This window comes from Erpetoichthys calabaricus, chromosome 1 (genome assembly GCF_900747795.2).
Source record: "Erpetoichthys calabaricus chromosome 1, fErpCal1.3, whole genome shotgun sequence".
Classification (NCBI taxonomy): domain Eukaryota; kingdom Metazoa; phylum Chordata; class Cladistia; order Polypteriformes; family Polypteridae; genus Erpetoichthys; species Erpetoichthys calabaricus.
In genome coordinates this window covers 283,958,431-283,972,051 of record NC_041394.2, presented here as the reverse complement: position 1 = coordinate 283,972,051, position 13,621 = coordinate 283,958,431, and the positions used below count along the sequence as shown (strand labels likewise).

Below are 13,621 nucleotides of genomic sequence, written 5' to 3'. Positions count from 1 at the left end.
ATCTACTGTACCTCTTGGAGATTTTCTTGCTTTCACCGTTGCTCTAGGTTGAGAGAGAGAGATGACCCTAGCTCTGTGACCTATCACTGAGACTGAACAGGACAGAAACAATTCCCTCATTACCAAGTTGAAAAAAAAATATCATTATTCTGCTATGTGTCAGAATAATAGCACCACAACAAACAAGAATCAAATCAAATTCTAAAGAAGCTGAAAAAAGGAAAAAAAAAAAACATTTACTAGAAAGTAAAGCTGAATATTGGATTTGCAAAATTTTCAAAATGTACACACACTCGCACACGTATATGATTTTTTTTTTTTACCTAACCTGAGTCACAGTTTTTTTTTACCTGTATTCACTTATTGTAACAAATAAACTCATAGTAAAAAACAATTACTATAGTCAAAAGAAAAGACCATGATTTTGCAGTGTTTATCTTCATTTTGCTCTTTACCTGCTGAACCATACACGAACTGCATTGAGATCGTTGATGGGTTAAAGTCTAATGCATTCAACAGATATTTTGCTTTTCACTAACTTTTTTCATCTAACTTTTTTGGGCTTTGTGATTTAAGCCTTGTACACACATCCACTATCTTCAGTCACACACCACAGATAGCCTACAGGCCCCCATTAAGATCAACAACATTCTATAGACCCCATGTGTACAACTGTGGAAGACTGCAGCGCATTTTTAAAAAATGACACATTCTACATACATGTATTACATATAGTAAATTCAGAAAGTATTCAGGTCTCTTCACATTCTGCACACGTTATTGTGTTGTAAATTTAATCTTAAATTAGTAAATTTGTCATTTGTGTCTAAGTCTACAGAAATTTCAGTTTCTGATTTTTAATAAATTTATAAACTTATTAAAAACTGAACCACTTAATCTAAATAAAAATTATTAACATTGTAAAGTAATAGAAGCCAACAGACTTTTGAGCAAAATCCTTAAAGTAGACTTTGCTTTTTCTGTTTCTTGTAGCACATTAGGGGACTGAAGTGTTTAAAAGTAATAAAAGAATTAGTAAAGATGGATCTTGACTGTTACTTTAAAATGTGTTCTACATGAACACTGAGGCACAGTTAATAATTTAAGGATAAATTTCACAGCAATGTTAGGAAGTTTTTCTTCATACAGAACCACTGACATATGAAATAAATTATGTGCTTTTGTAGACACTAAGACTTCAGGGGCATTCAAAACTGAGCAATGTTATTTTGGAGGAATTAGGTGGCTAGGGTAGACAGGCATTGTTGGGCTTGTTCATATCAGAATTCTTATGTTGTAATGTTCTAATTTAGGGAAGAAGAATGTATGTTTAAGAAAATATATTCAATTTTATAAAATGATACTGTCAAAGTAGCTTAATGCAATTCAGGGTAGCAGAGGAATAGAACCTTTTCTACAAGTCCTGGACGCATGACAGAAAACAACCGTAGAATGGACGCCAGTCAATTACAGGATCCATTTATGCACGCACCAACACCCCCAAAACAAGAAAACCTATTTCTTATTTGTACAGATGTATATTAAATAAGTTTGTGGTGTAACACAGGAGCCAAGGTAGAGCAGTTGCAAAGTATATACCATATTTGTTTTAGTTAATGAGAATAACACTGTAATATATGTATCAATCTAAATTTCAAACCTCAAATTGCAGGATTTGTAGTCTATACCTGTACAAAGCTCAAGGTCAGGAAGACAATTCATTACAACACACAAAAGATGCGCGCTCACTCATACTAAGCCTGATGGTGATGATAGAATTTATCATACTTTGAATAAGGATGAGATAAATTTAAAAAAACAATTAAAATATCCACTGATTCAACTAATTAAATTGACAGAACTTACATATTAAAAAGTAAAAGATTTTACAAAGTGGAAACCTGGAAAAGGTTATAAGTTTGCAAATACATACTTTACTGATTACACAATGAATACATAAAGACACAAAGCAGTCTGAAACTGATTAACATAAATGGAGCGAATGACCATCTATCCATTGTTGAACTGTGACCAGATGACACTGGGATGAGAGAAGAGGACTAGTACTGTATATTGTTGTATTTTTATGAATTATAACTTGAAATTAATGCTGAAAAAAGTATTGTGGTTAAAAGAACAGTGGCCAATACAAAATTAGACACAAAATATTTGAAAAAATAGATAGAAGATATTTGATAAACAAATGGACCTGAACATTCCAAACTGTGACAAACTACAGACAAATGCCCTGGCTAGTCGGAATACTAATGTCTGTGTACAATCTATGACATCCATCTGTATGCAATGACCTACATACATAATAGACACGCCAGACAAAGCCAAGAACTGCAAGGGGTCGGTGGCAGATAACATAGCAAATGTCACAAACAAAGCTCCAGTACCATGGCTTGCATAGTCAGCATTTTTTCACTATCATATGTGTATGGCCAACATGCTACACTATTTCAAGATGACAACCAGACCTAACAAACAGAACAACCTTATCAGACTTAAGTAATAGTTCATACGGATGACAAACATACATCTTGGCAGTACACATATCCCAAAGTAACCATAACCTAAACTCGTATAAATAAACTCATAAAGTAACTTCAATTTTTCAGAGCAAATTTTCATTCAAATACCATTTCTGGGTATAACTGTGTTTTGTCAGAGTGCATATACTGTATGCCTACAAAAAGTACCCTTTGTATGTTTTTAGACATGGAGAACAATAAGTCTAATTCCCTTACTAAACAAACCTGGAAGCTCTTAAGTGCCCATCACCTGTTTCATCAGAACTCCATTCTTTGGTAGTCTAAAAAGTGCCATTTCATAAATCGTGTAACATCCAAATCAAATAGGTCCAACAAAAACAGACAGAAAATTTTGATTTAATGTACCATGTACAAAAATCAAATCACCACTTGATATAATATTTAAGGAATTAAACACACACAGCCTACTTTATAAATTGGTAATATGTAGCGCATTAAATTAACATTACAAAATAACAAACTTAAACTAACAAATGAATTAACTGCAGCAAGATATTTTTTAGCTTAGTCATAATAACTAGGGTTGCCAAATACTGGAAAAAGTTTTGGTTATTGAAAATGCTCATGAGCAAATGCTCAATTTCTTTAAACTAAAAAAAACATTAAATGGTAGACGTTGCTGCAGCAAGTCTAGACATGGAAACACATTGCATATATTGTATGTAGGTCATTTAGGCCTATATGGATCATGTATTGACATTGTATAGTCTTTGTAGTTGGCAGAATCCCTTACCAAAAAGTTTGTTCCCACAACCCTGTTTAAGAATAACTTTCAAGAAATTCGGCAGTAGATATACCCACAGCTAAGGCAGCCACCTACCTCTGAAAATAAGGAGATTTCAGTAGAACAGTAAGGACTTTGTAGGATTCCTTTCCTTGTTATAACACAATTCACCTTTATTTTCTCTTATGATCTTTTAAAACAGGGGTAAGCGACGTTGGCTGCAGTGTCTGCAGGTTTTTGTTCCAACCCAGTTTCTTAATCAGTAGTCAATTATTTCTAATTCTATAACTATTAATTATATTACTAATTATATTATATTAATTAATAATTATAATTATATTACTATCCATCCATCCATCCATCCATTCTCTTCCGCTTATCCGAGGTCGGGTCGCGGGGGCAGCAGCTTGAGCAGAGATGCCCAGACTTCCCTCTCCCCGGCCACTTCTTCTAGCTCTTCCGGGAGAATCCCGAGGCGTTCCCAGGCCAGCCGGGAGACATAGTCCCTCCAGCGTGTCCTGGGTTTTCCCCGGGGCCTCCTCCCGGTTGGACGTGCCCGGAACACCTCCCCAGGGAGGCGTCCAGGAGGCATCCTGATCAGATGCCCGAGCCACCTCATCTGACTCCTCTCGATGCGGAGGAGCAGCGGCTCTACTCTAAGCCCCTCCCGGATGACTGAGCTTCTCACCCTATCTTTAAGGGAGAGCCCAGACACCCTGCGGAGGAAACTCATTTCAGCCGCTTGTATTCGTGATCTCGTTCTTTCGGTCACTACCCATAGCTCATGACCATAGGTGAGGGTAGGAACATAGATCGACCGGTAAATTGAGAGCTTTGCCTTATGGCTCAGCTCCTTTTTCACCACGACAGACCGATGCAGAGCCCGCATCACTGCGGACGCCGCACCGATCCGCCTGTCGATCTCACGCTCCATTCTTCCCTCACTCGCGAACAAGACCCCGAGATACTTGAACTCCTCCACTTGAGGCAGGATCTCGCTCCCAACCCTGAGAGGGCACTCCACCCTTCTCTGGCTGAGGACCATGGTCTCGGATTTGGAGGTGCTGATTCCCATCCCAGCCGCTTCACACTCAGCTGCGAACCGATCCAAAGAGAGCTGAAGATCACGGCCTGATGAAGCAAACAGGACAACATCATCTGCAAAAAGCAGTGACCCAATCCTGAGTCCACCAAACCGGACCCCCTCAACACCCTGGCTGCGCCTAGAAATTCTGTCCATAAAAGTTATGAACAGAATCGGTGACAAAGGGCAGCCCTGGCGGAGTCCAACTCTCACTGGAAACGGGTTCGACTTACTGCCGGCAATGCGGACCAAGCTCTGACACCGGTTGTACAGGGACCGAACCGCCCTTATCAGGGGGTCCGGTACTCCATACTCCCGGAGCACCCCCCACAGGATCCCCCGAGGAACACGGTCGAACGCCTTTTCCAAGTCCACAAAACACATGTAGACTGGTTGGGCGAACTCCCATGCACCCTCCAGGATTCTGCTAAGGGTGTAGAGCTGGTCCACTGTTCCGCGACCAGGACGAAAACCACACTGTTCCTCCTGAATCCGAGGTTCGACTATCCGACGGACCCTCCTCTCCAGAACCCCCGAATAGACTTTTCCAGGGAGGCTGAGGAGTGTGATCCCTAGTTATTAGTGTTAGTTATTATATTACTATTTATATTAATTATAAATTAGCTAATTACATTACTATTACATGGTTATTATATTACTATTGCTAATTATTGTTTATTGCTTAAGTGACAATTTTCCGCTCATTTTAGTGGTCTTGCATGTTAAGCTTCCCTAGCCTTAATTGCTTATTTCAGCCTTAAACAGTTGCATTCAGTACTTTAATGGCTCCTTACTAGCAATAAGATGCATATTACAAAGGATCCAGCAGTTCTTTATCTAACTTGTTTCCATTCATACCTGTGTAAATTCACCATGAACTATTTGGTTTAATAAACCAGTTGAGAGAAAAATGTGACAGAGAGAAAATTATTCATTTTATACTTCAAATTATTTGGATGATTTCCTTGAAAATGAAAAAAAAATCTACAACATAAGAACATTACATTGCGGACTAACATGCCATAAAATTAAATAAGGTCTAGCAGTTATTGATTTCTAATTAAGCAATTGGATTGGAATGAAAACCTGCAGACACTGTGGCCCTCCAGGACTGACGTTGCCGGCCCCTGTTTTAAAAGTTCAGGGTAATGTCAAAAAAATATGTCATGTTTACTGGCAAACGAATAATAGTCCTAGCCATTCTCAAACCCACTTACTCCAATTCAGAGGGGCAGGGAGCAAGAGCCCATCCTGGCAGAACTGGGCACAGTGCAGGAAAAGGGCCAACACCACAGAGACACATTGAGAACATGTAGACTCTGCACAGACAATCCAGTGCTGATTTTAATCAAGTACACAGGATCAGTTAAGTGGCAGTGCAAATCACTGTGCACTATTTTGCCACCTAAGCTACAAATTTGTTAACGATATTTCAACTATCGTATATACTCGCATTTAAGTTCTCCTGCATATAAGTCGGGGCTTGATTTTACTGTATAATTTTCAGTATTTTATAATGTCGGTCATATAATTAGAATGTGGAAAACTCCCACTATTGGTCCAAGAGATTATGATATGCTAACGCCCACGCGAGAGAGTAACCACGGAGCACAAAGCCTTTTCTTTTATGCATTGTGCTTACGTGACCACACGGTAATACCCGAACTAATTTCAAAGCAACGCTTGCACTGTTTTGTGTTTTTTGTATCTCAGCATCGCTTATCTATAATGAAGCGTTCGATCAGAAGAAAATAGTTGGTTTTAAAAGTTAAAAAGTTGGTTTTAAATTAAAAGTCATTGAAGTGGAGAAAGAAATTGGCAACTGTACTGCTACAACAAAATTCAATGTGCCTGAGAAACTGGTGCGAGACTGGAGGAAGCAAGAAAAAAAAAATTTTAAGTGTCATATTTTTGAACGGGCGTATAAGTCTGGGTCTGACTTTTTTCGGGTTTCAAGACCCGACTTATATGTGAGTATACATGGTAAATACCTACATTTCTTAAATTAACAACAGTCTTAAACCTACAGAAAATTATACACTGATAGGAAAAAGAGTATGGTATGGATATAAAAATTCATACTTTTCTTAGTATAATTTTATATTTATATTCTGTAAATTGTTTTGCATTAGTCTACTGATGCAATTTTTCCATGGTACATCTGGCTTTTTGGATAAATATGAGTGAAAATCTCTACAGCAAAAATGGAACATTTATTTACTTAAAGTTAAAATGACACATTATTTGAAAGACTGGATGATTACTTTAGTTAAAATTTTGAAAAGATAAAGTTAACACCAGGATGAATAAGTTATTACATTAAAAGAATGCCTCAAAAGTGAATTTCAAAATGCATTTTTTAACTGTGGGTTTTGACCACCCCCTCATTCTCCCCACAAAGACCAAAAATTCTCCCTTGTATGAAATTTAAAGGGGGGATGTCCTTCCATATTTCAAAAATGAATTTGAGTGCTTTCATACTCAATTAATGGCTAGATAGCAACAGCAAGCACAATCTGTAGTCACCTAAATGCAGCTTTTTTTTTTTTTTTTTAATTTTATTATGATACACCTGAAACAAACACTGATCGCTATATACCAATACAACCTAAAAATAAAGTTTACAAGAGGTATAACGTTCACCCCAGTAGTGAGAAGTAGGGGGCTAATTCTTTGTATTATAACCGAAAGGCCTCTGTGGAGTTGCCTAGCTCTTTACATTTAAATTGGGACACCTGGGGGCCACTAAAAAGAGACATATAAAGACAACCTCAGGGGTTCCTAAGGATAGCTGGACCAGAAGTTCAACCTCAATATTTTTCCAAAGATGGAACTAAAAAAACACTTCTGGTCAAAGACCATGTAAGCTTGGATCATGAGGTTGGAAAGCATACAGACTGAAGGGAGGAAGTATTTAGAAAGAGATGGAGGTCATACAGGGAGTGCTTTGTATAATACAAGTCTGGATAAATGGGCTGCCACACCAATGGTTAGATAAAAAAAAAAAAACACCCATGTATACAGGCCCAGCGAGACAGGAGTATTACTGTTTTTTCATTGATGTGACTGTATTTTGTTTACTCCCTTTGTTCATTCCTCCCTGATATTTATTCAAGCAAACTTTATTTTGGTATTTCACCTCTATGGCTTCATTTTATAAGAGCAGGCTCAAGAGCCCAAACCACAGTTCAATACACAATGTCTCAGATTCTTAATACATCATGGTATCTATTCCTCACACTGTCTACCCCGCTACACATGATCAGATTGAAAATAAAAGGCTGCATATGAATCATCTCTAATGACAATAAGTACAGAGGAATGGAAAGCTTCCACTGATGCAAAAATATGGATTTCCCAACATATAGCTACAGACACTAGAAGGTGGATAGGCATTCAAGCACAAGGTACAATTAAAATAGGTAAATAAATCCCTCCATAATAACTGTAAAAGACACTAGCCTGCAAAGGTAGGTGTATATGTACCTAGACGTAGGGAAGTACGGCCGTACCATAGTATAATTAAAAATAAATGCTTAATAATGCCCTGCTACTCAAATTCTCTCGAAGTGATGAAAGTACAGCTTCTTTCTCACTTCTCTCACTTTAAATTCAGACACTGTACATGGCATGGCAATCAGACAATCATGCAATAGCAAATTACTTTAGACACTTAATATTTTCACCAGTATAGCATATCGTCAGCCTGACCTCATAGGATATTTCGGCATTTTACCTCAAGATGCCCTCAGCCAAGGCAGGTCCACCCCAGGCTAATCAGACCTGGGTGTGTGTTGCTTGGTTACTAAGTGGTCATTTGGCAGCACATACTGTCTCCTTTCGCTTCAGACACATCCACATCTCAAAATTTACTGGTGTTAGAAATAAGATTATAATACACACATCAAATAAAGTAGAGATCCATAGCTACAAGGACGCACATTAATTCATACAGTAAAATTTAAAGAATGGGATGTAGTACAAATAAACCTATTAGTGAAATACAACCACATCTCAACAATCAAGTATATATAATAAACTCACTATACAAAGAAATTATTTTTGGATGTATTCTTCTCAGAGTATCTTTAATCATAGTAAACAACAGCCACACTTGCTAAAACCGGTATACTGTTATTTGCAAGTCATTGTATTAATGACTAAGGGTGTTGTGATACCAGAATATTAATATTTGATACAATTGCCAGTGAAAAATAATGATATTCAATATGTATTTAATACCACCTCCATTTTCTAAGTGAAGAACATAGTGCCTTTTTCTGTGATAAAATATAAAACAGACCATATGTGCAAAAGTTCGCTGATGACACTGCTATCGTGGGCTGCATCAGGAATGGGCTGGAGGATGAGTATAGGGACCTAATCAATGACTTTGTTAAATGGTGCGACTCAAACCACCTACAACTGAACACCAGCAAAACCAAGGAGCTGGTGGTGGATTTTAGGAGGCCTAGACCCCTCATAGACCCCGTGATCATCAAAGGTGACTGTGTGCAGATGGTGCAGACCTATAAATATCTTGGAGTGCAGCTGGATGATAAATTAGACTGGACTGCCAATACTGATGCACTGTGCAAGAAAGGACAGAGCCGACTATACTTCCTTAGAAGGCTGGCGTCCTTCAACATCTGCAATAAGATGCTGCAGATGTTCTATCAGACAGTTGTGGCAAGCGCCCTCTTCTACGCAGTGGTGTGCTGGGGAGGCAGCATTAAGAGGAAAGATGCCTCACGCCTGGACAAACTGGTGAGGAAGGCAGGCTCTATCGTTGGCATGGAGCTGGACAGTTTAACATCTGTGGAAGAGCGAAGGGCGCTCAGCAGGCTCCTATCAATTATGGAGAATCCATTGCATCCACTAAATAGTATCATCTCCAGACAGAAGAGCAACTTCAGCGACAGACTGCTGTCACTGTCCTGCTCCACAGACAGATTGAGGAGATCGTTCCTCCCCCAAACTATGCGACTCTTCAATTCCACCCGGGGGGGTAAACGTTAACATTTAACATTATACAAAGTTATTGTCTGTTTTTCACCTGCATTATTATCATTCTTTAATTTAATATTATTTATTGTATCAGTATGCTGCTGCTGGAGAATGTGAATTTCCCATTGGGATTAATAAACTATCTATCTATCTATATGTCTTTGCATGGCTGTGATGGTCAGTTAGGGAAGTGCGATGTTCCCCTGCTTGGCAAGAAAGTGGGCATGAAGGCACACTACAGCAGTGGATGTACTGGTTCTTGTGTCCCATTATGTGTGGATGGATCTCCTGGAAATGGAAAGCAGCCTGACGGGAGGCCAGAAATTTGGGACAGTGGTAAACTACCCCTAGGGGCAGATAAATTCCACTATACACTGGGTGGAAGTACCCCTTCTCATAAACCCTGGTTTGCATGCCCAGAAGGAAGATGGGGAATTGTGTTCCCATTGGGCTGCCTGGGGAACTTGTTGGGAATTGAGTGCTTTGAGACTAAGTGGGGGTTGGTTCTGCCTGATGGAAAGTGCTTCCTGGAGACAGTAGACTTAGCACAGAAAGTACTCCCTGGTCAGGATTTAATTGGAGCCATCTGCTTTGCTGGGAGGTGTGGAAAAGAACAGGAAAGGAAAAGAAGAATTGTGATATGCTATACAAAAAAGTACTTGATTTTTACCCAGGATTGTCTTTGTGAGGTTGTGTCTGGGGTTTGGGGCTCAGTTATGTCATCTTGTAGTCACAATATGTAAATAATAATACATTTTCTCATTTGGTAAACACCTTTATCCAAAATGATTTGCAGCATTGTTTTTTTTCCAGTTGAAGCACAGATAGATAAAGAGATATGATCATGGTCACACAATTTGAGTAGCAGGATTTAAACGCTCAGCCTTAGTATTTGAGGTTCAAAGACTTAGTCACTATACAACACTACTAAAAACAGCTTTAAAATAATGCTATACCCATTAAGTAGTTACCCAGCTACTGTTATCATTTAAATAAACTAGCATTGGCATTCATAAATATCAAATTACAAGGCAGGGTTTAAATTTTAATGTGTGATCAACATGGAAATCCCACTAAGCACAACATATGGGGACAATTTTATAATCTTCAGGGAATTTCAGCATAAGATTTAAAAAGGGTGAGATAATCATGAACTACCTGATTTATCTTACTATTTGCAAATTCCAAAATTTATTCTATGACATTTTCTCTTAGTAACTGAAAAATACTGTTTAATATCAATACTAGTAAGAAAAGTATATACATCATTATATCTGTACCGCTGAATTAGTGAATTCCAAAATCAATCAGGATATTTTAATTAAAAAAATTCCTTAAAGCTGTTTTTGCAACAACATGCTTTTAAAATTTGGTTTGTCAGAGAATAACTGTGTTAGATTTCCTGTGTGAAATCAATCTTTTGGACCATTGTTTCAGAACTCTTGCAAAACATCCTTTGTTGACCTTTTTTTTAAAAAGGATCTTAGTTCAGATTTAGATTATTAACTGGACCTGCAGTGTAACTGATTGGCACATTACACTCAAAAACATACCTTTAAAATATCTGATATCTGCTTTAACTATGTTTGTCATATTTTAGGGATTATACTAATGAATGTTAGTTTGGCTTCAAAAACAAAACTAAAGATACAAATTTAGCACAAACGTACTTAGCAATGATGTATTCAGCTTTGCTCACCCTGCTAACTGGCGAGTTCACAATGCTAAATTTTATTTTGGTATTAACAAAAGGAGAAGCTCATTATTTGCCAATGAAGGCAAACCATGCTAGTTTATTTAAACTTGCTTCGAGTTTTACTAACTATAGCTGTTTTTAGCACTGACAGTGTACACAGTCCTCTATGCATAACAGTGCATGGTGCATGCGATGTTTCCCTTGTGACCGTGAATTGCATAAACTGGTTAGAAAATTGAAAGATATCTAAATGCACATTTGTGGATGTGTTCGACACAATCAGACAATAAATGCAAAGACTCTGTTCCTTTCTAGGTACCGTGAAAGACACATTTTTTTTTAAAAATTCATTGCACCATCACCTGTTTCCTAACACTAAAAAGTTAAACAATTAAAACTTATATCCAATCAGTCACATCATTGTGCTCACTAAGCACGCATAAAGTTATTTCTTAAGAAACTCCATAATGGGATGAAAGTGATAATAACAAAAGCCATTTTCCGTGTTGTGGCATTTTTAAAATAATAATAAGCATGATTACCACAGCAATGCATTAAAATTCTGCTGCCTTGAAGACTAAACATCGTAGACATGAGCTGTTCTGATTTTTGACATTTATTGATGCAATGTTGTATCATCACCACTGTGATCCAATTGTTAATGTAGTTTCTATTCACATTTTTCCTCACAATTTACTGTGATCTTCTGAAGTAATTGGTGTATTTGCAGTCAGTCACACATTACTGCAATCCCAACTGTCTCAAAAAAACCCAAAAAACTGCCTGCCTAGAAAATGGTCACAAATGTTGACAAAGATGTAAAAATAAATTCCTGGATATCAGCTCAGCTTGACCTCCAACATACACCATATATACTATGACATGAAATGGAACCAATTCAAAAACTGTTCTCCTTTAAAATATCTCAAAAATATGCAGTATTACTTGAGGGCTTTGGTACATTTTATTTGCAGTATTGGCATACATTCTAAAATGAACCTAATCTATAGAAAGCACGCATTTGATAACTGAAAGGTTCATAAAAGGTTTTCTTCATTTAGAGATGTAGGAAGATGTTTTTAAGAAAAAGATGCTATTTACAGAAAGTATATTTTTCACATCAGTTCAAGTTGTAATTAACAGCAAATCAGTTGAGGCTACACCTTGTACTATGAAAACTCATACAAAAAATTTCTCAACCCATGGCAGCAGCATTTTTTAAAACACTAAACACTCAAAACAGATTTGTGGAGGATTTTTAAAAAGCAAGAAAACTTTACAAGTAATAATAAGAGATTGTGCGTAAGCCCAATTCTTCAGACCAATAACATTCCCATCCTTCAATCCTACAGGAAGACTCATGTGTAGGACAACAAGGGCACACTTAGTTTATACAATGGGCACATCATGCACACATTAAGCACAAGACCTAGTAACCAATATGTGCAATACAATAACACACTTCTCACTTCAAAATCTGCAACTCAAGAGAACAAGGACATATGCTCCAACTACTCAAAGGTAGTCCTGTCTACTAGACAGCCAGAAAACATGATTTTGAAAGTATTTCTACAAAATCTTCGACCACAAGGCTATGAAGACGTAAGCCTATTAAGGAAATTTTTCAATAAGTATTTATTACTGTTCTGAAAAGAATGGAGACACAACAACAAATACAAAAAAATGTATATATCTTAGTTCTATTACATTGACTACCAGAAAGATATGAGATGTAGCATCTATCTACCCAAATACCTTACTTTAATTTTACTTTGTACACAGCAGCATCATAGAATGACACTTAGTGATCATTTACATTTATAAAACCTTTTTGAAACAAAAAAGTAGAATACAGCTACTATAAATAATAGTTCTAATTACGAATAAAAAAAAAAATCAGTCAATCAGGAACTTGTACTTTTTTATGATAATAATATTTTTAATAATAATTTCATTGTTTTACACATTAAGATTTATACCTGAACTGCTCATTTGGGCAGAACTGAAGCCACTTAGTGTATTTCTCCCAGTTGCCTCTGAATATGAAGGCATCGATTTTATGATGGCCTGAAGATATTTTTCTTGTTCTAAACTAGTTGAGTCAGTCTGAGAAGGACCTATGAGACATCAACAAAAATATAATAAAAGCAATAAAGGTTTAAATTAATAAAGTTCTTAAATTTTTGGTGACAGCACATTTTCAGGAAACAAAGTCATTATAATAGTTAAATAAACATAAAGCTATCCTTAACACTAGAATCCCTGAAGCTTACTATTTTTTTCATTGTCCCTGCCCTCCTTAAATTTACCTGACATATGCCAAGAAGCTTGTACGTCCTTATCATTGTGCTAATAGCCGCTTTTATTTAACAAATGTGTAGATTAGCAGAACGCAGCCTGCTACATCACACCCCCAACCCCCACTCAGTCAGATGAAGGTATCATCATCACTCTGCTGCAATCCTCACAGCTGAGGTCTCTGTTGAAGTGTTTATCTGGCGATGCGTTTGGAAGGAATTATATAGGTAATGAAATACTGTGATTTGAAATAC

The 13,621-nt window shown here is 37.2% G+C and overlaps 1 protein-coding gene across 10 annotated transcripts in view; it reads right to left on the bottom strand.

Moving 5' to 3' along the window:
- Positions 1-13,621, bottom strand: part of sbf1 (SET binding factor 1) — a 263,161-nt gene that overhangs the window by 30,817 nt on the left and 218,723 nt on the right. For 6 of the 10 annotated variants that reach the window (XM_028815823.2, XM_028815850.2, XM_028815832.2 and 3 more), the window contains 2 exons: positions 13,049-13,186; positions 12-92 (listed from right to left, as the gene is read on the bottom strand). In XM_028815823.2, coding sequence (XP_028671656.1) covers positions 12-92; positions 13,049-13,186 — 219 coding nt within the window. The remainder of the gene's footprint in view (positions 1-11; positions 93-13,048; positions 13,187-13,621) is intronic. The other 4 variants (XM_028815858.2, XM_028815875.2, XM_028815884.2 and 1 more) reach the window with 1 other exon arrangement.